Below are 19,248 nucleotides of genomic sequence, written 5' to 3'. Positions count from 1 at the left end.
GCATCGCTCCGTAGCTGGGTTTTCCAGAGGCACACAGAAGTCATTTCAGGCTCGTTCAGCTGCTCTCCCTCCCCATCCTCTCTCCCCTGAGCCCTCCTTCCTTCCGTTCGGTGCCGGAGGGATTTGCTAAGGCCATAACGCTTCCAGGTACCAGAGGGCGGGAGTGAAATGCGGAGGGCACTGCGGGGTGAAACGCTGCCTCCCCCCTCCCCAAAACACAGCCTCTTCTCCAAACGCCTCCGACCGCGCTGGCTCCGCGGGGCTGGGAGCCCCGGCCCCCGACTCCTCTCTGCCACAAGCCGGAGGAGGGGGTTCAACCCCACCAGACAAGAAGCCAGAATGAAGCGAGACGAAAGGATGGGACGAAAGCACGGCTACGGGGTCTAAGGTGCTGTGAAAGACGGAAGGAAAGAGGAGAAATAGAGAGAAAGAGAGACGCTTTTGCCTGGAGCAACCCTGGTACCTGGAAAACCAGCCGCTACTGTCTAGTGCAGCCACATCCCTCTTTAGGGCAGGATCTGAGCGTGCCGGCAGCCTCCCGATCTCCGCTGGGCTTAGTTTATTTTTATTTTTCCTCCTCTCCTGACATGCTGCTGGTGTGGCTAAGTCCTTGATCTCTCCCTGCCCGCGTCCTGGGGCTGCAGCATCCCTTTTGCAGATGGGGCGGTGACCGTGATAGCTGTTTCTGTCATGCATTAAAGCTCTCTAGACTCCGCGGGAAGGAAGAGGAGGAAGACAGAGGCGCGGCGGCGGGCGGCCCTAACGTTCGAAGAAAGCCAAGAGCCAGCAGCTAGAAGAGGAAACAACCTCCAGTGACACCAGGACACTTACCTAAGCGAGCCAGGTCTTTGTACACCTGGTAGACGGCCCGTAGCCCGAGTCACGGCGCTCCCAGATTCCCAAGGGACCGGGAAGGTCGCCTGCCTAAAACCCAGCGCTCTCGGGCAGCGGCCATGCAACCCATGCCCGTGGCACCAGCCTCTGCCTAGCAAAGCCCGCGGGACGCCGTCTCCAAAAGGGATGCTGCAGCGTGCCCAGAAAGACCCTACCAGTTGGGATGGTGATGGCAGGGAGGGAATCAGAGGGAGTGGGTGAGGCAGGGTGGGGGAAGCCAGGAAGGGGGCGGGGGGGGTCATCACGGGGCTCACGCACTTACCCCGTGGCGGCTACCGTGGTGGTGGATGTCGGCTCCGGTTGGAGAATCTCCTCGCCAGCCCTCCTCGGAGAAGGGATGTCTCCGAAAACATCCATGGTGTCCACGGGCAGGGAGGAGCCCTGGGAGTTGGAGAAGCCGGTGCCCACGGGGGTGAAGGCGGTGGTCGGTCGGAAGCTGGGGCTGTCCCCGCGGCTGCTTGGCGCCGGAGATCCCGTGGAGGACGGCGTGGATTTGCGGGAGAAGCTGACGGCCGCGGGCGGCTGCAGCGTGATCTCCGACACCTCCGCCTGCTGGATGAGCCCCGGGCGGGGCCGGGCGCGGGCGGTCAGCTCCGGGGAGCTGTTGCGGGAGCTCAGGGGACTTTGGGTCAGAGGAGAAAGCCTTGAAGGTTGTAGCACCACCTGATGTAAACTGGGCTCAGCCCTCCTGACCTGCCGAGGGCTGGGCCGAGGTCGGGGTTGGGGCTCGTACCACCTGGTGTCCAGGCTGAATGTGCTTGTGCCGCTGGGGCCGACGGGCTCGGACGGTTCGTGGTAAGGCAACACGGGTATGCCCATACCTTGGCTGGTATGTCTTAGCTGCCCTTGACATCCCATGGGTTGCATAGGTTTGTCCTGCCACTTGGTGGTAGTGGGCACGGAGGATTGACCCCTGCCCGGTGACTTGCCGGTCCAGCTCTTTGGTGCCTCCAGGGGCAGGATGCCCGAGTAGGACGCGGGGACCACCTGGAGGGAGGAGGGGGGCGGCCCCCGAGGAAGGCAGCCCGTGGGCTGGGAGCCCTCGGCTGCCTCGCAGGGCTGGAGCTGGTGGGGGAACGGCGCGGGGGGCCAGCTCCAGGCTGCCAAAGGGGAACTCGGCCCTGCCCCAGGGCTCGGGGGACCGGCCCCCCGTGGGGGTCTGGGCCAGGGGCAGCGTGCTGTTGGAGGCGTTCTCCCCGTTCTCCTCGGGGATGGTGGGGTGTCCGAAGGGCCCCTCGGGGGGCAGCGGCGGGGAGGACATGACCGAGCTCAGTGGGCTGACTTCTGGCATGTAGAAGGGCGGTGGGTCCACCTCCCCGGGGCTGCTGCTGCTGAGGTAACCGTAAAACTGGTGGTGGAAAGCCCGGGGGGCCGGTGGGCGGGCCTGGCCAGTGGCCTGCAGGGCGCCGGGACCCTCCAGCGCCCGGTGGAACCGGGGGCTGTATGCTGGTGGCTGAAGGTAGGACTCCTGGCTGGAGGAGAGAGGGGTGAGCTGGGCTTTCAGGGCGGTCACAGAGGTGGGGACGACGGGGTCATCGTTCTCCTCGTCCGACTGCCTGAACTCGGGGTACATGTCCGTCTCCTCCACGAAGGGGAAGCCCTCGATCCGCCGTGTCTTCAGGGAGGGCTCCATCTCCGCCGGGTCCATGACGAAGCGTCCGTCCGGCCCGCGGCTGATGAGCTCGATCGGGGTGGTGGCCTCGGCTTCGGCCTCCGCCTTGGAGACGCTGTACTTCTTGCTGCTGATGGCTCGTTTGGTCTTCTTGTAAAGGGAGAGCTCCTTCTCCTTGGTGGGGCTCAGCATCCGCTTGGCCTGCGGGCCCTGGTCGTCAGAGGACTCCGAGGGGGGACGGAGTGTGCGGATGCTCTCAGGACTCACCTTGCCGGAAGACAACCTGGACCACAGGGGAGAAAAACCGAGAGAGGGGACCGTCACCCGGAGCAGAAAGGAGGCCTTCTCGCCCAGAAGAACAACTCTGGATCCAGAAAACAAAGTGCTACCAGCTCTCAAAAGTGGAACCGCTGGGAGAAACTGGCAGGGGCTAACCAGGATGGCAGAGTCTGGCCAGCAGCAGTGCACAACATCCCTGCTCCTTGGGAGGGCAGCTCGGAACACTCGGGGCAGAAAGCTCACACCAACACCTTGCAATAAGCTCCACCAACACCCCAGCACCTCGCAACAAGCTCCATCTACACCTTGCAATGAGCTCCACAACCCCACAGGGACAAAAGACACATCCAGAGCTCTCTTCCATCTCTTTCTGAGGTTTCCTATGTTCACCTGAGGTATCCATGCCCAGGAAAGGCCCTGAGAAGAGGGACATCAGGCAAATGTCTCCTCCCACAGAACTCAGCATCTCACTTGGAGATGCTGACAGATCATTTCAGACCAACTCTTTCTCCCATTCTCAACACTCAGACTTTAGGCTGAGCACCTCAAAAGGCAGCGAGCACCAGAACAGTTCCCTCATCCCTATCCAGAAAGCCTCAGACAAACCGGATTGAGAGGCAAAGACAGCAGATCCAACAGAGACAGGTTATTTCAGTGCAGTGGATGAACTGAAAACAAGTGAGATTCAGATCCACCAGCACCGGGACATTTTGCAACAGTCCAGGAGCCAAAGCATGAGGTGTCCACATCCCAGACTCTTGCACTCCCACCGGGAAGATGCTCCTGCTGGTTTACAGCTACACATGCTTTTGATGGGCTCTGCAAGGAGCTGTGGCTACTGCAGCACCACGATCCACCACCTTTGGGCACATGTGGAAAAGAGGCTTCAGCAGGGCACTCTTCAGGAGAAAAGATGAATTTCCCAGGAGAAAAACAGAGCCAACAGAGAATGACTCAAAAACTACAGCGAGCTGGCAGGAAGGACTCCGTATGCAGCAGGCTAGTCCTTCTCCTAAGGAGCCCCTTCCAACTGGTGTGGAATTGAGTTCCACCAGCCAACTCCAGCTTTGGAAATGTGCACAGATCCAGTGGGGTCATCTCTTAGCTCTGTTTGCTGCATCTGTCCCTGCTGCTTTCTGCTCCAAAGCCCATTTGTCTCTTGTGAACTGCTGTGCTCCCAAAAGTTCAGGGAACACCCAAAAACAACTCATCAGGAGCAGCCAAATAGGGATGAGGTATTTCCATCTGAGCTTTGCAATGTAGGAAGGAGGCACCTTGAAGACCCCACAGCCTGGTGCCGCAGCTAGGACAGATACTTACGGGGACTCCAAACTCTTCCTGCAGTGGGTTATCGAGAGAGGAGGGTCTGGAAGAGAATAAAAAGGGGAAAGAAGAGAGAACGCTGAGGAGGCGCAACACGACAGAGACAAGACTCAACATCAAGACAACAAAAGACACTCAACAAGAGGCCAAGGTTTCATTGCTCCAGCGCTTTAATGGTTGCTGACAACAAACAGCTCCCGTCACAGGGTCCTGCCCGTCCTGCTGCCGCAGCCCCGCAGGCTGGAGGAGACGGAGCCGCTTCCCTGCCCTCTCCAGCTCCCCAGCCGCCCCTTTCCCTACCAGCCGTTCCTGCACGGAGGCTGCAGTCCCAGCTTTCAGGAAGCAGAGCAGCAGGGTCTCCTTTGGGGTCTTCTCTAGCCCAGCACTGCCTGCTCCGGGCTGGGAGCAGCTGGAGAGCCCAGCTCTGGGGGGACCTGGAGGAAGTGAGCGGTGCTCCCCCGTCTGCGTCCCAGAGGACAGCCCAGCCCTAAACCCCGGCTCTAGGAGTTATCACCACGTGGGAGAGCTCCCTCGGAATTCCCAGGCTAGTTTCTCTGGCGCCTCTTCACCCACCCTGCCTCTCCCGCTCCCGACCACGGGCGCTTTCAGGCACAGCCGAGGGAGGAAGTCAGGGCTTCACCTGAGGACGCGCACGGACGAAGAAGAGACAGACAGGGAAGAAGGTTACGACCACAACACAACCAGGGGGGACAAGCGAGGAGGAGACAGGAAGGAGGGAGGAAGCACACCGGGAATGGACTCACCTTTCTTGCGCTTGAGCTTGCGTTTGCGTTGCTTGTTGACGAAGCAGGCGGCGAGTGTGCTGAAGAGGATGGCAGCAGCCAGGAAGCAGATGGTGGCAACGATGCCAGCCAGCACCGGGCGGGCTAGGCCCTCGTCCGTCAGGTCAGGCTGAGGGAAAACGTCTGGGGGAAAAACACAACAACTCAGTGTTACACCTGCTGCCTTCCCCAGGGAGCTGCCAGAGTGCGGATAGTCTCCAGCAAGGATAATCTCTGCAAAGAGCCTGCTTCCAAGCCAGCCCACCCAGGGAGAGCAATCAGCACTGCTGCAGGGCCCAGGGGTTTGGTGATCTCACACCAGATCACAGAATCATAAGATAGTTTGGGTTGGAAAGGGCTGTTAAAGGCCATCTAGTCCAACCCCCCCGAAATAAGCAGGGACATCTTCAACTAGACCAGGTTGCCCAAAGCAACCTGATGAACCTTTCTGTGTTAGCTGATGGACACCCAGGGAAGAAGCCTCCACACCAAACAAATACATATTTATGTCTAAACACACACAACTTCAGCAAACCTGCAGTCACCTCCTGGCTGAACAACCTGCTGCAGCAGCACAAGGTATTTCAACCTCTTCTGTCAGTGCTTCATTTCAGCTTTCCAATGAACACGGGGCCCTTTTGTCACCCTTCACTAACCAGGAGCACATGTGAACCCCCAGCAGACCTCGGCCGTGGGCACGGGCAGATGTGCACCCTGCACAGCTCGGTGCTCCTGCCGTGTGCCACGTCCAGGATCAGCACGTTCCCGCACGGAGCACGGCAGAGCAGCTGCCTGGGGCCGGGCACCTGCCAAACCCCATCAGAAAAACTGGGCGTGAGGAGCAAGGGCAGCGAGCAGGGAGGCTGCAGCAAGCTCTCCTCACCACACCGGCACCACTTGGGGGCAGAGAGAGACCGCTGCATCGCAGCACGGCGGAGCCGGCTTTTCCACGAGAGCCAGAAAATCCGGGCTTGCCGCATCCCCATCCCTTCCTGCTGCCCTCGCCTTCCCCAGCACCGTCACCACCCTCCTCCGCCTGCCCCTCGGCTCGGGGAGCATCCTCCGAGCTGGATGTGCAGGGAACACGCACGAACTGCAGCGCGTTGCAGTCTCCCGCTTGCAAAGCTCTTTTCCCTGTGGACTCTGCACTGCAGCGCTACGTTTCCCTCTCTCCACCTTTCATTCCCGTTTCCAGGCTGCGCAGTGCCCGCTCGGAGCTTTGCTCTCCGGGCTCACCGCAGAGCCGGGCTGTGCTGGGCTCTGCAGCACCCGGCAGCGCCGTGCTCCGGGGATTTGTCCTCGCCTGCTCCCATCGGGAGGCAGTGCCGTGTTCAGGACATCCATCAGAGCCCTGCACCCCCCCTCAGCCCAGCTCACAGCCCCACAGCCGGGGGGAGAAGAGGAGCCAGCCCTCACCTGTACTGGACACGCCAGCGACGTTGCTGGGTTCGCTGATGAGATCCTGCATGACCGCCAGCACACGGAACTCGTACCAGGTGTCCTGGAACACCAAACACACCCGTCAGGGCCCTCACACAGCCTCCAGCCTCGTCTCGCCAGATCCTCCAACATCCCCAGGATAAATAAGACCCTCTAACATCACCTTTTTAATGTTAGCAGGTCAGGCTTTTATCCTTGGCCAGGGGTGTGGGGCCAATAAACTTCTGGCCTCCACCCAGACACAGATACAAAACTTTTTCATCTCTTTATACGTTCTCATCAAACAAAAATTATTGTTCATTGGCTCTAAATTACACAAATCTCTTTCATTAATTAGTATTCTATCCTCTATTGGTTATTGATTTCTCGCTTCTTATGCTAATTAGTGCATATTTTTGGTATCTTTTTCTTCCTGTAGGGACTTTCCAATGTATACTGAGACTTTGTTAGTCTCTTTATCTTCTGCTTTCTGCAAAATGTCCTTGTGGTCCATAAATCTTACATTCCAACCTCAACAATTTATCTTTCTCTCCCAGGCTTTACTCATTGAATCATATCAGAGTGACTTTCTCAAAACTTTAAGTTTCTCAGTCATTTCTCAAGCTGTGCTCCTACAGAAGTAGCTCACGACAACTTTGCCAAATGCTGGCTAAGAGTAATGGAACAATAACACACTATTTATAATTTATACATATATTGATTATGATTACTTAGAGCCATTAACTAAAATTATTAAAATGTTCTATCTTTTCCAACACTTGCCCAGCTCCTCGAGGATCCCAGCTCAGGGATTGAGCCACCCCAAAACTTCCCCGGAGCTGCAGCAGATGGTGTCAATATTGTTACAGAACCATGAAGGCTGGAAAAGATCATTGAGCTGGGTACGGTGTGGGCAGCCCCTGCTCACCTGGGACAAGTCCTTGGCAAAGAACTCGTTCTCGGAGCCCGGGATGCCATCATCCAGGATCTCCCACTTCTCCGCCACGCGGAATTCCATGATGTAGCGGTCGATGGGGAAGCTGTGGTTGGCAGGAGGGAGCCACGACAGGAGGACGCCTTGCTGTGTCCGGTTGGCTGTTAGGCACCTCGGTGGGGTAACCAACACCAGAGGCTCTGGAGTTGTTACAGGGAATGCTGGGGACAGAGCGGAAGGGACAGGGACACTTTTCAGATGGGGCAGGCAAAGCACAGAAGATCCTCTCCCACTCGTGCCCACAGCAGCAGCAGAAGGGCCACAGAGGTGGTTCCCACATTCCAGGAGTTTAGGGCACGTCTCGGGAATCTGGTCTCTTATCACAGAAATAGAAAAGTGGATTTTCAAAAGGCACTGGACTAATGAGGCCGTGACTCCAGGCCTTCCTGCTTCCTCCCAAGGGCTCTGAGCTGTATCTCGTGCTCTATTAATTCCTCCTGATCCCAGCTGAACTTAAGGAAGGATCTGAAAGGTGACTGGCACAGTACAGCTCTCGCATGCTGGCTCTCAGGACAAGCCTTCCAGAGCCTCCTGCATCCAGCACAGTCTGCAAGCTTCATCCAGGACCCTTCACAAACTATCTCCTGCATGGCTGGATAACAATCATCTCCAGCAGACAGGACACATGGAGGAAGGCAAAGGCCCCCTTCTCCCCACAGACCTCCCAAATCCCTTCCCAGCCCTTCCCTTGTTCCCAAGGAGGACCTACCTAGAGTGTTCACAGTGACCACCTCACTGAAGGAGCTGGTGCCCAGCTTGTTTTGAGCCAAGACACTGAACTGGTAAGCAGTCTCTGGTTCCAAGGTATCCACCAGTAGCCAACTGGAACCAGCTGGCACAGGGAGAGACAGCCAGTCATGGGGTCCAAACTGGGCTCTCTTCATCCTGCCGAGAGAAAAGGGAGCATCCTCAGGGAAGGTGTCTTTGACAGGGAGAACAAAGAAGCAGCATTAACTTCTTATGCAAAAATGGAGCTTTCCCGAGCGATGGTTTGATTTGGCAGCAGTGATGTGGATGGACGTGGGGCAGCCACTCGCCACCCACGAGCTGGCACAGGCCACCATCCCCTCGTGCCCCACCAGCTCTCAGGGACACTGCCACCAGCTCTCCCCTCTGCCCTGAGCTGGGTCAGGGACAACAGCAGTGCCAACAGCCCCGCTCTGACGTGATCTCTACCAGATTCCCATGGGCAAAAGTGGGAGCTGGAGCATTTTGGTGAGTGCTGCAAAGGGAACGGCTGACGCAGGAGACAGGCCCTGTTCCCATTTATACCTCGACATCTCCTGAGCCAGAGCCAAGTTCTCCCTCAGCTGTAGTCCTGTACATGTCATCCCACGAGAGACATTTAACTAAATCCCCATCTCTGCCACATTTGCACAAGTCGGGGGCTGCCAGCACAGCCTGGGGCACCACTCAGGGTTTGGCAGCGCAGCGAGGCACTGGCAGAGAGTGCAGGACAGAGCCTTTCTGCTGGGGTCTAACCACAAACCCAGGGTGGAAAATGCTCCCAGAGCCATCCCAGTGCCACCCAGGAGCATGCAGCCACCTCCACAAGCCATTAATTCCACCAGGATCCCACATCCCAAAGCAGCACCAGTGCACTGCTCCGATACTGCAACTACTGGTGCTCGTGTTAGAGATGCTTTAGGGAGTCCGAGCCCTCAGCTGCAGGTTTTGGCGGTGTCCACAGAGGGTTTGGGAAGGATTGGTGCAGATGGCCTATCCTGCACAGGTAAGGGGGCACATCTGCAGCCACGGGCACACAGCCAGGTGAATCCACCCAGCAGGAAAAGATGGAGCAAAGAGAAATAACGCTGCTGTCCAGGGAGCAGAAGGTGAGGCAGAGAAGCAGCAGCAAACCATGGAAACAAGCAGGTCAGTGGAGAGCCATGCATGTGCCGTGTGCCTCAGAAAGCCTCTGCATCACTGCAGCTCTGGCTGGGACTCCAGCTCCCAGGATCCCCCACCACCACGGAGGCAGCAGGGCAGGTTTCCCTCCAGCGTTTAATCCCACTGCCCTCCCATCCCTCCTCCCTGGCGCTGCTGCGGGCAAGGACGCACGGGAGAGGGGCTGAGGGTGGGGAAAGCAGAGGCTAAATGCAGCACTGAACCAGGACAACCCCCTTGCCGAGAGAGGACGTGGCGCAGCTGGAATGCTGTGGTGGCCCCGGCCATCCCTGGGGAGCGGGGTTTGCATTTCCAGCCTCAACAACCGCAGATGCGGGAGGAGAGCACGAATCCAGAGGAAACGAAGCCATGTTTTGCTTGAGCATCCCACAGCCACAGCAGGGAGGAAAACGCACGGATGGCACTCCGGATGGCACTACATGAGCCAGCTGTGTCCCAGAAGCCCGGTCCCAAGGAACAGCACATCCCCCAGGGATCACCCCCGAGGGTCAGGGCAAGACGGTCGCTGCCTCCCTGTCCAAAGTCCCCACTTTGCTTGGCGCAAACACCCTTCCCTGCTGGCTGCTCTCTCCCTGCGGAGTCTGGAAGAGCCACGAGGAGGCAGGAATCCTAGAGCAGGTTGCAGAGCGAGAGCAGCAGCAGCTGCTGATGCAGCCACGTCTCCAGAGCAGAGGTTTAACCACTCCTTCCCAAGGACATTTTCATCAAAGCAAGGTCTGCACCGCTCAGCTTGCTCCCTCATTTTCCCCCCTCCGCTCAATCCATTCCTTCTTTCCATCTCCAGACAGACAACCCAGCCCCGGGCTGGAGCAGAGCAGAAATCATTACAGGCAACATCTCCCTCTCTCCTCTCTATCAGCAGTCTCCATCAGGGCAAATTAAGGCAAGGAAAGAATGAGAGAGCAAGAGGAAAGGCTGAAGAATGCCAGCCCAAGCCTGGGAAGCGAAGGCATCACCCCCTCCACATTTCGAAGGATGATTCTTCAGAAGAAATGACAATAGCAGAGCCCAAAGCAAACCCCAGCCTTGCCGCAGCTACATTTCTCCCTCCCCTGCCCCAGGGGAAAGGCACAGGGCTGAGCCTGGCTCTGCTGCAGGAAGGTGGGATGCACCCACCGGCTTTGGGTGCTGGGTAACACAGGAGCTGCGGGAGCAAAGCCCCAGGGGCTCAGCCCCAGTGCCAGGATCTCCCAGGGGCTGGTCATGATCTCAGCTGGGATTTAACCACCGCCAGGGAGCCACAGAGCAAGGAGAGAACATTTCTGCTTAGTCACAGCTCTTCCAGGACACACTCTCTAAAGGTTGCATTTTCCATCCTCTCCCTGGCTGTTAAGCCTCGTAAACAGTTTATCTTGAAATTAGATGCCAGAGGCACAGCTACGTGAATGCAAAGCGTCTCCCGTGTACCACAAGCAGAGTAAAACCTGCTGGGGCAGACGGAGGCAGTGGCCAGCACAGAAGGGAGAGGAAACACGGGAACTGCATGATCCCACCATCACCACCACCCATCTCTCAAAGGAACCCCCCAAGGGAGCTCAGCCCTGTAAGGCCCACGGGCGCAGAGCCACCCTCTCCCCACCCTCCTCCCCCCCCGGCTGCTCGAAGCTCGGGTCGGCTAGGAAGGAAAAGAAGCAGAGAGCAAAGCATGCCAGGATGACTCACAGAGGGCCGTACCAAACTGAGAAAGTCTGCTCATATCCACCGTCGTAGCCGGGCTCCCAGGAGACGTTGGCTGAGGTCATGGCGGCCACGACGTGCACGCTGGTCGGGGCGTGAGGGCTTGTCCCTGCAGAGAGGGGACAGCTTAGAGGGAAGCAGGACCAGGGCTGGGAGGGGTCTTCTCCCAAGCCATGGCCCAAGAGGACTCCTCTTGCACCAAGGCAAGGCCACTGGAATTTCTGCTGGAAATGGCAGCAGGACAGAATAACAGCGCAGAGAAAGGCAACTCCACCAGGAAATAACATTTGAAGGAGACATTGCTCTTAGAACCGTAGAGTGCTTTGGCTTGGAAGGAACTTCCAAGGGACATCTACTCAAACCCTCCAGCCATGGCCACCTTCCACTATCCCAGGCTGCTCCAAGCCCTGTCCAACATGACTTTGAACACTTCCAGGGATGGGGCAGCCACAGCTTCTGTGCCAGGGCTTCACCACCCTCACAGGGAAGAATTTCTTCCCAATATCCCAAACTGTCTCTCAGGTTAAAGCCATTCCCCCTCGTCCTGTCACCACAGTCCTCCTTCTGGGGAGCATCCCCATCTCCTGCCTTGCCTGGGGGGCTCTCCCCAGGCCCCTTCCCCCCCGCCCGTACCTACGACGGTCAGGTGGGTGCTGGCAGTAATGCTTGCGACGATGTTGGTGGCGACGCACTCCCATTCGCCGTGGTCGTCCTTGCCGAGGGAGCGGATCTGCAGGGTCCCGCCGGGCAGCGTGTTGTGCTTGCTCCTGCTGGGCTTCCCTACCTTGGGCAAGGAGCGGGGTGGGGAGCCAGGCAAAGAGAGAAAAAACACAACTCAGCAGCGGGTTGTGGGGCAGGGCGAGGCGGCGACGGGGTCACTAAGCTACCTGCGCGGCCCAGGGGACACCGCCGGCCACCGGCAGGGGATCTGGTCTCTCCGGTCGTGGCAAGGCAGACGGTTCCCCCGTTTCCGAGAGGACCTGGGGGGCAACGCGAGAGGCATGCGTCAGGAGGCTGCTGCTCAGCACTCACACACAAGCGGGAAACCCCACGGCACTCGCACGGACACCGAGCCCCACGCCAGGGCTCAACCTCCGGCATCCAAAGCTGAAACCGCTGCGGGGAGGGGCACTGGCCAACCCAGCAAACCCCCTCCCGGGATGGGGAAGGCATGGGCTGCCCCAGGAGATGCCCAAACTGCCCCTCAGCCTCAGTCAGCAGCAGACGAGAGGCAGGATCTTTCACGTCACAGGTCTGGGCAGCAACCCCCATGGGGATGTGGGAGGATGGCGTACATGGAGGTGCCTGGAATCTCTCAAGCTGAGCGGAAAGACGGATCTTGTAACAACTCATCTATGCCCATCAGCCAAAGTTATGCAAATCCCACGCTGTCCCGAGTCCTCTTCAGCTGTTCTTCATGTGGGGGACTCTGCTGATCGACACCAGGACCCACAGGTCGATGCCAAGCAGGAGGAGCAGAGGAGCCCACGGACACATGGGGTTACCAGTGCCAAGCCCAGGAGTCCTTCAAGAGACTGGTCAGCACTGGTGGGCTGGTGGGGAGGGAGGGAGTTGGCTTCTGCCACTGGGAAACTGAGCCCAGCCCAAGCCAGCCCCAACTGGAGTTGGAGGGGATAAGCCCAGAGCCACAATGTGAAGAGAACCACCAGAAGGCACAAGCGGGATTGGAAAGAAACCTGAGACTGGTGAGGACACGGAAAGAAAAATAAGATGGAGAAAAAGACTAAACAGCCAACAAGCTTTAGGCAGGTCACTTGCAATGTGTGCAAATCATGGTCCTCCTTGTGCTGCTAAAAGGGACCAGAGATCCAGCAGTTCAAGCCACAAGGATTGGGGATGGTCCCACTGGGTGACACAGGGACCCAGCTCACTCTCAAGAGCCCTAAGAAGGGCATGGAAGGCTTGGAAGGAAGTTCCTGACAGCAGGACAAAGAGCCCAGGAGCTCTCCTGTACAGTGGCTTTCCTATGGGAGCAGTAAAGGTGGGAAACAAGGGGAAGGAGGACTGGAAAGCCCTCGTTGCTCCCAGGCTGTGCTACCACACCCTGCTCTATGAAAAGGGACATCTTGAAATCCTTATATCCAGTTCAGGATCATAAAAACAGCTTCTTCCCAGGGTCTCTGAAGTCACGGGGCAGTAGAGCAGGTGCTGACTGGTCCAGAGCCAAGAGACCCCTGGATGTGCAGTGGTGACACATCCCCTCCCTCCATGGGAGGTGTGTGCTGCGAGAATCCCATTGCCACGACTGCCACGTCCTGCTGGTGACCACCTGGGAGCCAGGCAAGGAGGAGGGTGTCCTGTGGGCAGTGCTGGCGAGGCAGAGGAGGGGGCTGGGACAGGGGCAGTGTTTCAGCTTTGCGGATGCTGCCGTGTCGGTTTCCCAGCATTACTCGGTGGCCACAAGCCGGGCTTCCCCCACCCACCTGCGGGACAGGACGGCAGTGGCTCAGCCCAAAGCGAAGCAGCTGTACCTGCAGTTTGTTCTTACCGGGACAGAGTGTGGCTTCTCTGTCTGCAATATTCACCAAAAGCCAAAGGCACTGCAGATTTGTCTGGCAGGCCGGGTACCTTTCTCCAGGCGATGATGGGAAAGGGGTCTCCGGCAGCAGCACAAGGAATCAACAGCTCCCTCCCTGCCTCCTGTCTGTACTCCCAGCCTGGTAGCACCGTGAAATAGGGGGGGTCCTGCAGCCAAGGGGAAAAACAAGGAGTCAGCCCACCCAAACTCCCATCACCAAAACCAAGCCTTTTCCAAACCAACCCAATCCCCATTCTGGGTAAGCTTGAGGCGTTGCAAGGAAAATTGTGTGGCGAACGTGTGCTAAGGAGCCTCCATGGCACACCGAATTACACACAGGGAGGGAGATTCTCTCCACAGAGCCACTTCACTAGAGCACAAAATCATGGAAGCCCAGAATGGTTTGGGTTGGAAAGGACTTTAAAGCTCATCCCATTCCAACCCTGCCATGGGCAGGGACACCTCTCACTATCCCAGGCTGCTCCAAGCCCCGTCCAACCTGGCCTTGGACACTTCCAGGGATGGGGCAGCCACAGCTTCTCTGGGCAACCTGTGCCAGGGCCTCCCCACCCTCACAGGGAAGAATTTCCTCCTAATATCTAACCTAAATTTCCCCTCTTACAGTTTGAACCCCTTACTCCTTGTCCTGTCACTACAGTTCCTGATGAAGAATCCTTCTCCAGCTTCCTTGCAGGCCCCTTCAGGCACTGGAAGGCTGCTCTGAGATCTCCAAACAACTTCTCTTCTCCAGGCTGAGCAGCATCTTGCTTTTTACCTCCTCAAAACAGGAAGAAACCCACCCACATCACATCAGCCATCAACCTGATTTCCTCGCCCCGGCAGCCGCCCCGGCGGATGTGTGTGTCTGGTACACAAAGCATTATCGTGTGAACCTCGGCGAGACACCATGAATCACCACGGCTCCCTCCCAGGCACAGGACTCCGTGTTCAGGGAGGGAAGAGGCAGCAGCTCCCACCCCAGCAGCACGGGGAACCGCACTGGGAGCCCAGCGCGCCCCGGGCGCCGCACGCAGCCAGAGCACGTGGAGCTCGAATCATCCATTTATTAAAATCCTCCTGAACCCAAGCCCGGGCTGGCAGGGCTAAGTGTTTTGTTGGCAAAGGGGACATTCCAGGGAGATGTTTCCTCAAACTACCCCAGTCCAGTGTGAAAACCCGTGCTGCTGCTCGGGCGGGATACTTCCAGCTACGCCAGACAGGGTGCCCTGGGGGTTTGCCTGTGCTGGTGGGAAGCACAGCTCCAACCACAGCACAGACACACCTCACCCCTCGAGCCTCTGCTGTTCCCCACACAGCCCCGGGAGCTGCTTCTGGCACAGGAGGACACTGCTCCCGGCAAACCCACAGGACTTTGGCAGGAGAGTTACCTTCAGTACCAGTCGGGCAGGGGGAGACTGGCCCATCGTACCCAGGGCGTTATAAGGCACACAGGTGTAAGTGCCGAGAGCATCTTCAGTGGCCTCCTCGATCCGGATCGACCCGTCTTCCAGCAGGTTCCAGCCAGCATACTGCACAGGGAGAACCAGGGAGCTGACTTACCCCACAGCCACCACAGCTCCTTATTTCCCCTTCAGCCAAGCCCCCCACCCATGCCCAGGGCGGCTGTCACATCCCCGGGAGATGCCCAATCCCACTCCCAACATCCAAAGCATCTCCTCAACAGAGAGAGGAAACTTGGACGACATCAGCCCATTCAAACACAGCCAGGCTCCTTCATGTAGCCCAAAAGATTTTAGATCAGAATCTAACGCTAAATAAAACTTGTTCTGGAGTGGACAAGACAACTCCACCTGGAGGGCTGAGGGCACCAAGGGCTGGGAGGCCACAGCAGCAACAGCTTTAAATGGAATTAAAACTTCAAATCATTAATACTTAAGAAAAAAATTTAAAATATTGAGCGTTTTCTTTAAATATTTAATGGCTAATATCCTTGCTCAGACTATCAAACCACGATTAGGGGAAGATGTAGATTTGTTAAAAGGGTCTTTTAGCCACCAGTTGCCATTGCAAAAACAAACCAGGGCCATCAGGAGGTGACTTTAGGGGGAAGCAGGGGCCAGGTCTGAGAGACCCAGAGTGTCCACAAGCACCATGGGCTTCACACAAGAACTGGAATTAACTCTGCCCACAGCCGATAAGGAAAAGCAGTATCACGGGTTCCTCCTCTCTGCACAGACAGGGACCCACAGGGTGCCTGGTGGTGCTCACTGCTGTTTGCTGAGGACGTGAGGGTCCGAACCCCTCTGTGCCCCCACCTCCCCTCCCCGGGGCCTTCGTTACCTTCTCGATTCGCAGGGGACGCCCGTCCTTGTTCCACTTGACCAGCGTGACCGGGGGCTCTGCCTCGACCGGGCAGCGGATGTACCCGTGGATCCCGATGGGAACGTAGATGATGGGGGGCATGTTCACCACGCGGGCAGGATCTGGGAGGGCAGCAGCACCACGTTAGCATGGGGAGAGAGCCCACCAGCCTGGCTTCAGAGGATCTACCTCACTTTTGTAATGAATTCCAACCCCAGCACCACCCTGGCTCCCACAGGCTGTTATCCCAGGCTTGCTACACACAAATCCACTGGAATACCTGGCATTGTTGGGAGGCCTTGCTCATGTCCAGGGCGTTCCTACCTGGGGCTCATTAAAGACTGCATTTAAGAAGAAATGTGAGATATGCTTGCCCCCAGTTCCACACCAGCTTGCATCCCGCTTAAGCCTGCACCGCTCCACCACAGCGCGACACGCGCCACGTGTGATGCACACCCAGCCCAGCCTGGTTTTACACACCAGCAATCAAAGCTCTTTCAACTGCCACACCTTAAAACACACCCAGATGGGAAAAGGGATCCATGTCCAGTCTGCCACGAGTCCTTTACCTCCCGTATCTGCCTGTACTCATGCCTCATTGAGGCTGGGTCATGCTGAGCATCAGCCACCTCACCCTTTCCAAGATGCAAAAACCTTAAAATACGTATCTAACCCCCCCGCTCCACGCTGCACCACCCACGCAGAGAGGTGTCTCGCAATCCTCCAGTCTAGAATGTGTCATTAACAGCACTTCTAAGAGCTTTTTAATTAAGTGCGAGTGGGTTGAAGAGAATCTAGACTTTCTTTAATAAGAAGCTTTTTAAAAAAATGTTATTTTTAATAAGAAGAGTATTTCTACAATCTTGTCTAGACACCGGTAGCACGAGGTTATGGGAAAATCCTGATGGGGCTTACGCTGCATTAAGGGATAAATGAGGGGGTTTTGGGGTGCAGCATTCCCATGCTGCTGACGCAAATTGGGGGGTAAACATTAAGGTGCTTAATAGGAAGGGATAGAAGATGTGGGGGTGTCCTCTCCTTATTGCTTTCTTGGGGCAAAACCAGCAGAGTTTGGGAGCTCTCCCAGCATGTCACCCCAACCACTCCCCCAAACCGCACGTCCCCGGCAGTGGCACCATAACCCAGATTGCCCAGTGCCACATATGGAGCAGGCTTTACCCCCCTCTGCTTAACTCCACCTCTTAGGAAATGTAATCAAGGACTCCAGCAGCGCGGGAGAGGGTAATGGGATCGAGCCTTTCACTACTAGGTCACTGGCCAGGGGCCAGCCCAGCCCACTAATGACCCAGAGCTGTGTCCCCACCCACTTCAGAGGGTGGGAAGCTCCCTCCGGAGGCATCAGCCCCGGTGTGGATGAGGTTTGCTCAGGAGGAAAAGGGTTTGTGGCACCAAAAGCGAGCACCCTTCCTTGCGCCAAGGCCTGGCTGAGCGGCAGATTGTCCGAGCGCTGTTTTCCCTGCCATTAGAGCTATTTTTAACAGCTATCAGCCCTGACAAGCAGCCCTGGATTAGCAGCAGGGCAGATTTAATGGCCTGAGGCCACAGGCTTTCCCAAGAGCCACCCAGCCGGGCACAACCAAGCCCCAAATCACGCCTGTGCCTGGGCACAGCATCACTCGCACCGTCCCCCTGCCCGCTCTGCCTCTCCATCCATCCCCACAGGGACCTCCCAGCCCTTCTCCCAGCAGCTCCCCGCTAACCAGCACCGGGTCCAAAGGCAGCAGCAGCTCTAAGGCAGCCTTGGAAAACCCACGTTGAGAGCCCACTTTGCTCAGGCCTGTCTTTCTTTATGAAATAAAAGCGCCGCAGTCTTTCCAAGCAGAGCAATATTGCAATTGGAGCGGCGGCAATTGAGGCCATTACTGTGGAATGCCACAGGATGCCGGTGGCACACTACCCATTACCGCCCGGGGATTCCGGGAGAACGAGCGTGGGAAGCAACGCTCCTGCTACAGCCCTTTCTCCTCCGCCTGTTTAGATCGCTTACCGCCTGAAAAATGTGACACACCGGGCTCCGGAGCTCGCGGAACGGCCGCGCCACAGGAATGAGCCCCCACAATGAACAGCAAAAAATACACATTGGCACCAAAAGCCCTGACCCGGTTCCTCCCAGCAGGGTGAGGACAGAGAGTGAGCAGCCATGGGATGATGCTCACCTCACTAAAAAACCCTCGTGGCAAAGGTGGACACCGGTCGCAGCTGAGCAGTGTCACTCAGGATGCTCAGACAATTTGCTTTCTTGTCTCCCACACCCATGTGGGATGCTCTCAAGCTTTTGTGCTGAGGACGATTCTGTGTTCATCCAAAGGCTGCTGTCACATCAGCCTGATTCTCCCAGTGTCATACCAGGACACCAGAGCCTCTGGGGCTGCCTGGGAGCCAGGTGTTATCAGTCCCAGCCCCATCCCTGCACTCACACTGCACTGTCAGGTAGGCAGAGGCTGATGGCGAGCGGCCCAGGCTGTTGCTGGGGATACAGGTGTATTTTCCAGCATCCTCTGGCTTGACACGGAAAATAATCAGCGTCCCGTCGATCAGGATCCGCACCCTCAGCTTCAAGTCGCTGCGAGAGAAGAGGAGAGGAGGATCATGAGGAGTCCCAGGGGCAATTCCCAACACAATCCCAGCTCCCAGCACAACCCAGGAGCAGCAGCAGGAGGAGGACACGCTGCCCTGCCAGCTATAAACTCACTTCTTGAAGTAGACGTTCTCCTCCTCCCAGTACCACAGGTAGGTGAGGTTCCCGGGATACGCCTCGGCCTGGCAGGTGAACAGCGCATCCTGGGAGATGTTGACTGTGATGTTCTCCGGAGGGGAAACGATAAAGGGAGGTCCTGGAGGGGGGAAGAGGAAAGTGTCACTCCCACCACTACCAGTGTCCCCACAAAGGTTGCTCAGGCTCAGCTCCATCACAGTGTTTTGTCTGGGGGCTGCTGGAGGGCTCTGGGGCAGGGCTGGCCCCACTCCTCTGAGAACCGCAGTGAGCCCGATATTCCCAGCCCTTTCCCTAATCTCTACAGCTTTGAGGAGGGGATCCACACCCGCAGTGCTTCTCCCAGGGCACACAAGGACACGCCTCCCTTCATCCCCAGCATTTCACCAGGAAAAATCCAGGGGGAACGCAGCAAACTGCCAGGAGCCAGCAGCGCGCCACTGCCACAAAAGCAGAGTAGAGGACACCCCGTGCTCCTCTCTCCGCCGGTAGCTGTTGACCTAATTAAAGATTTATTTAATAAGAGAGGGAGCAAGGAGCGGGAGGCCTGTCATGCATCACCACTGTCTGACGAGGCGCTTCATGACAGCCTCAATCTTTTCCCCGCTTCCCAAACAAAACCAAGCTGCCATCAGGGCCTGGCTGCTCATCAGCACGGCCACCGCCATGTGCCAATTACGCAGATTCCTCCATCCTACAAACCGGATGCAGGGCCACGGGGCAGCCAGCACCATGCCAGGCCCAGAGGCCTTGGGGGTCACTCCG

At 57.4% G+C, this 19,248-nt stretch overlaps 1 protein-coding gene across 1 annotated transcript in view; it reads right to left on the bottom strand.

Moving 5' to 3' along the window:
* Nucleotides 1-19,248, bottom strand: part of IGSF9B (immunoglobulin superfamily member 9B) — a 42,553-nt gene that overhangs the window by 11,027 nt on the left and 12,278 nt on the right. The window contains 14 exon segments of the mRNA XM_039564769.1: nucleotides 1,157-1,983; nucleotides 1,985-2,789; nucleotides 4,106-4,151; nucleotides 4,873-5,034; nucleotides 6,307-6,391; nucleotides 7,238-7,464; nucleotides 8,013-8,188; nucleotides 10,886-10,997; nucleotides 11,522-11,672; nucleotides 13,478-13,594; nucleotides 14,816-14,956; nucleotides 15,729-15,871; nucleotides 18,188-18,333; nucleotides 18,463-18,604. Coding sequence (XP_039420703.1) covers nucleotides 1,157-1,983; nucleotides 1,985-2,789; nucleotides 4,106-4,151; nucleotides 4,873-5,034; nucleotides 6,307-6,391; nucleotides 7,238-7,464; nucleotides 8,013-8,188; nucleotides 10,886-10,997; nucleotides 11,522-11,672; nucleotides 13,478-13,594; nucleotides 14,816-14,956; nucleotides 15,729-15,871; nucleotides 18,188-18,333; nucleotides 18,463-18,604 — 3,280 coding nt within the window.

Source organism: Corvus cornix, chromosome 24, assembly GCF_000738735.6.
Source record: "Corvus cornix cornix isolate S_Up_H32 chromosome 24, ASM73873v5, whole genome shotgun sequence".
Classification (NCBI taxonomy): domain Eukaryota; kingdom Metazoa; phylum Chordata; class Aves; order Passeriformes; family Corvidae; genus Corvus; species Corvus cornix.
The sequence above is the reverse complement of the archived record's forward strand: the minus strand, read 5'-3'. Positions and strand labels throughout refer to the sequence as shown.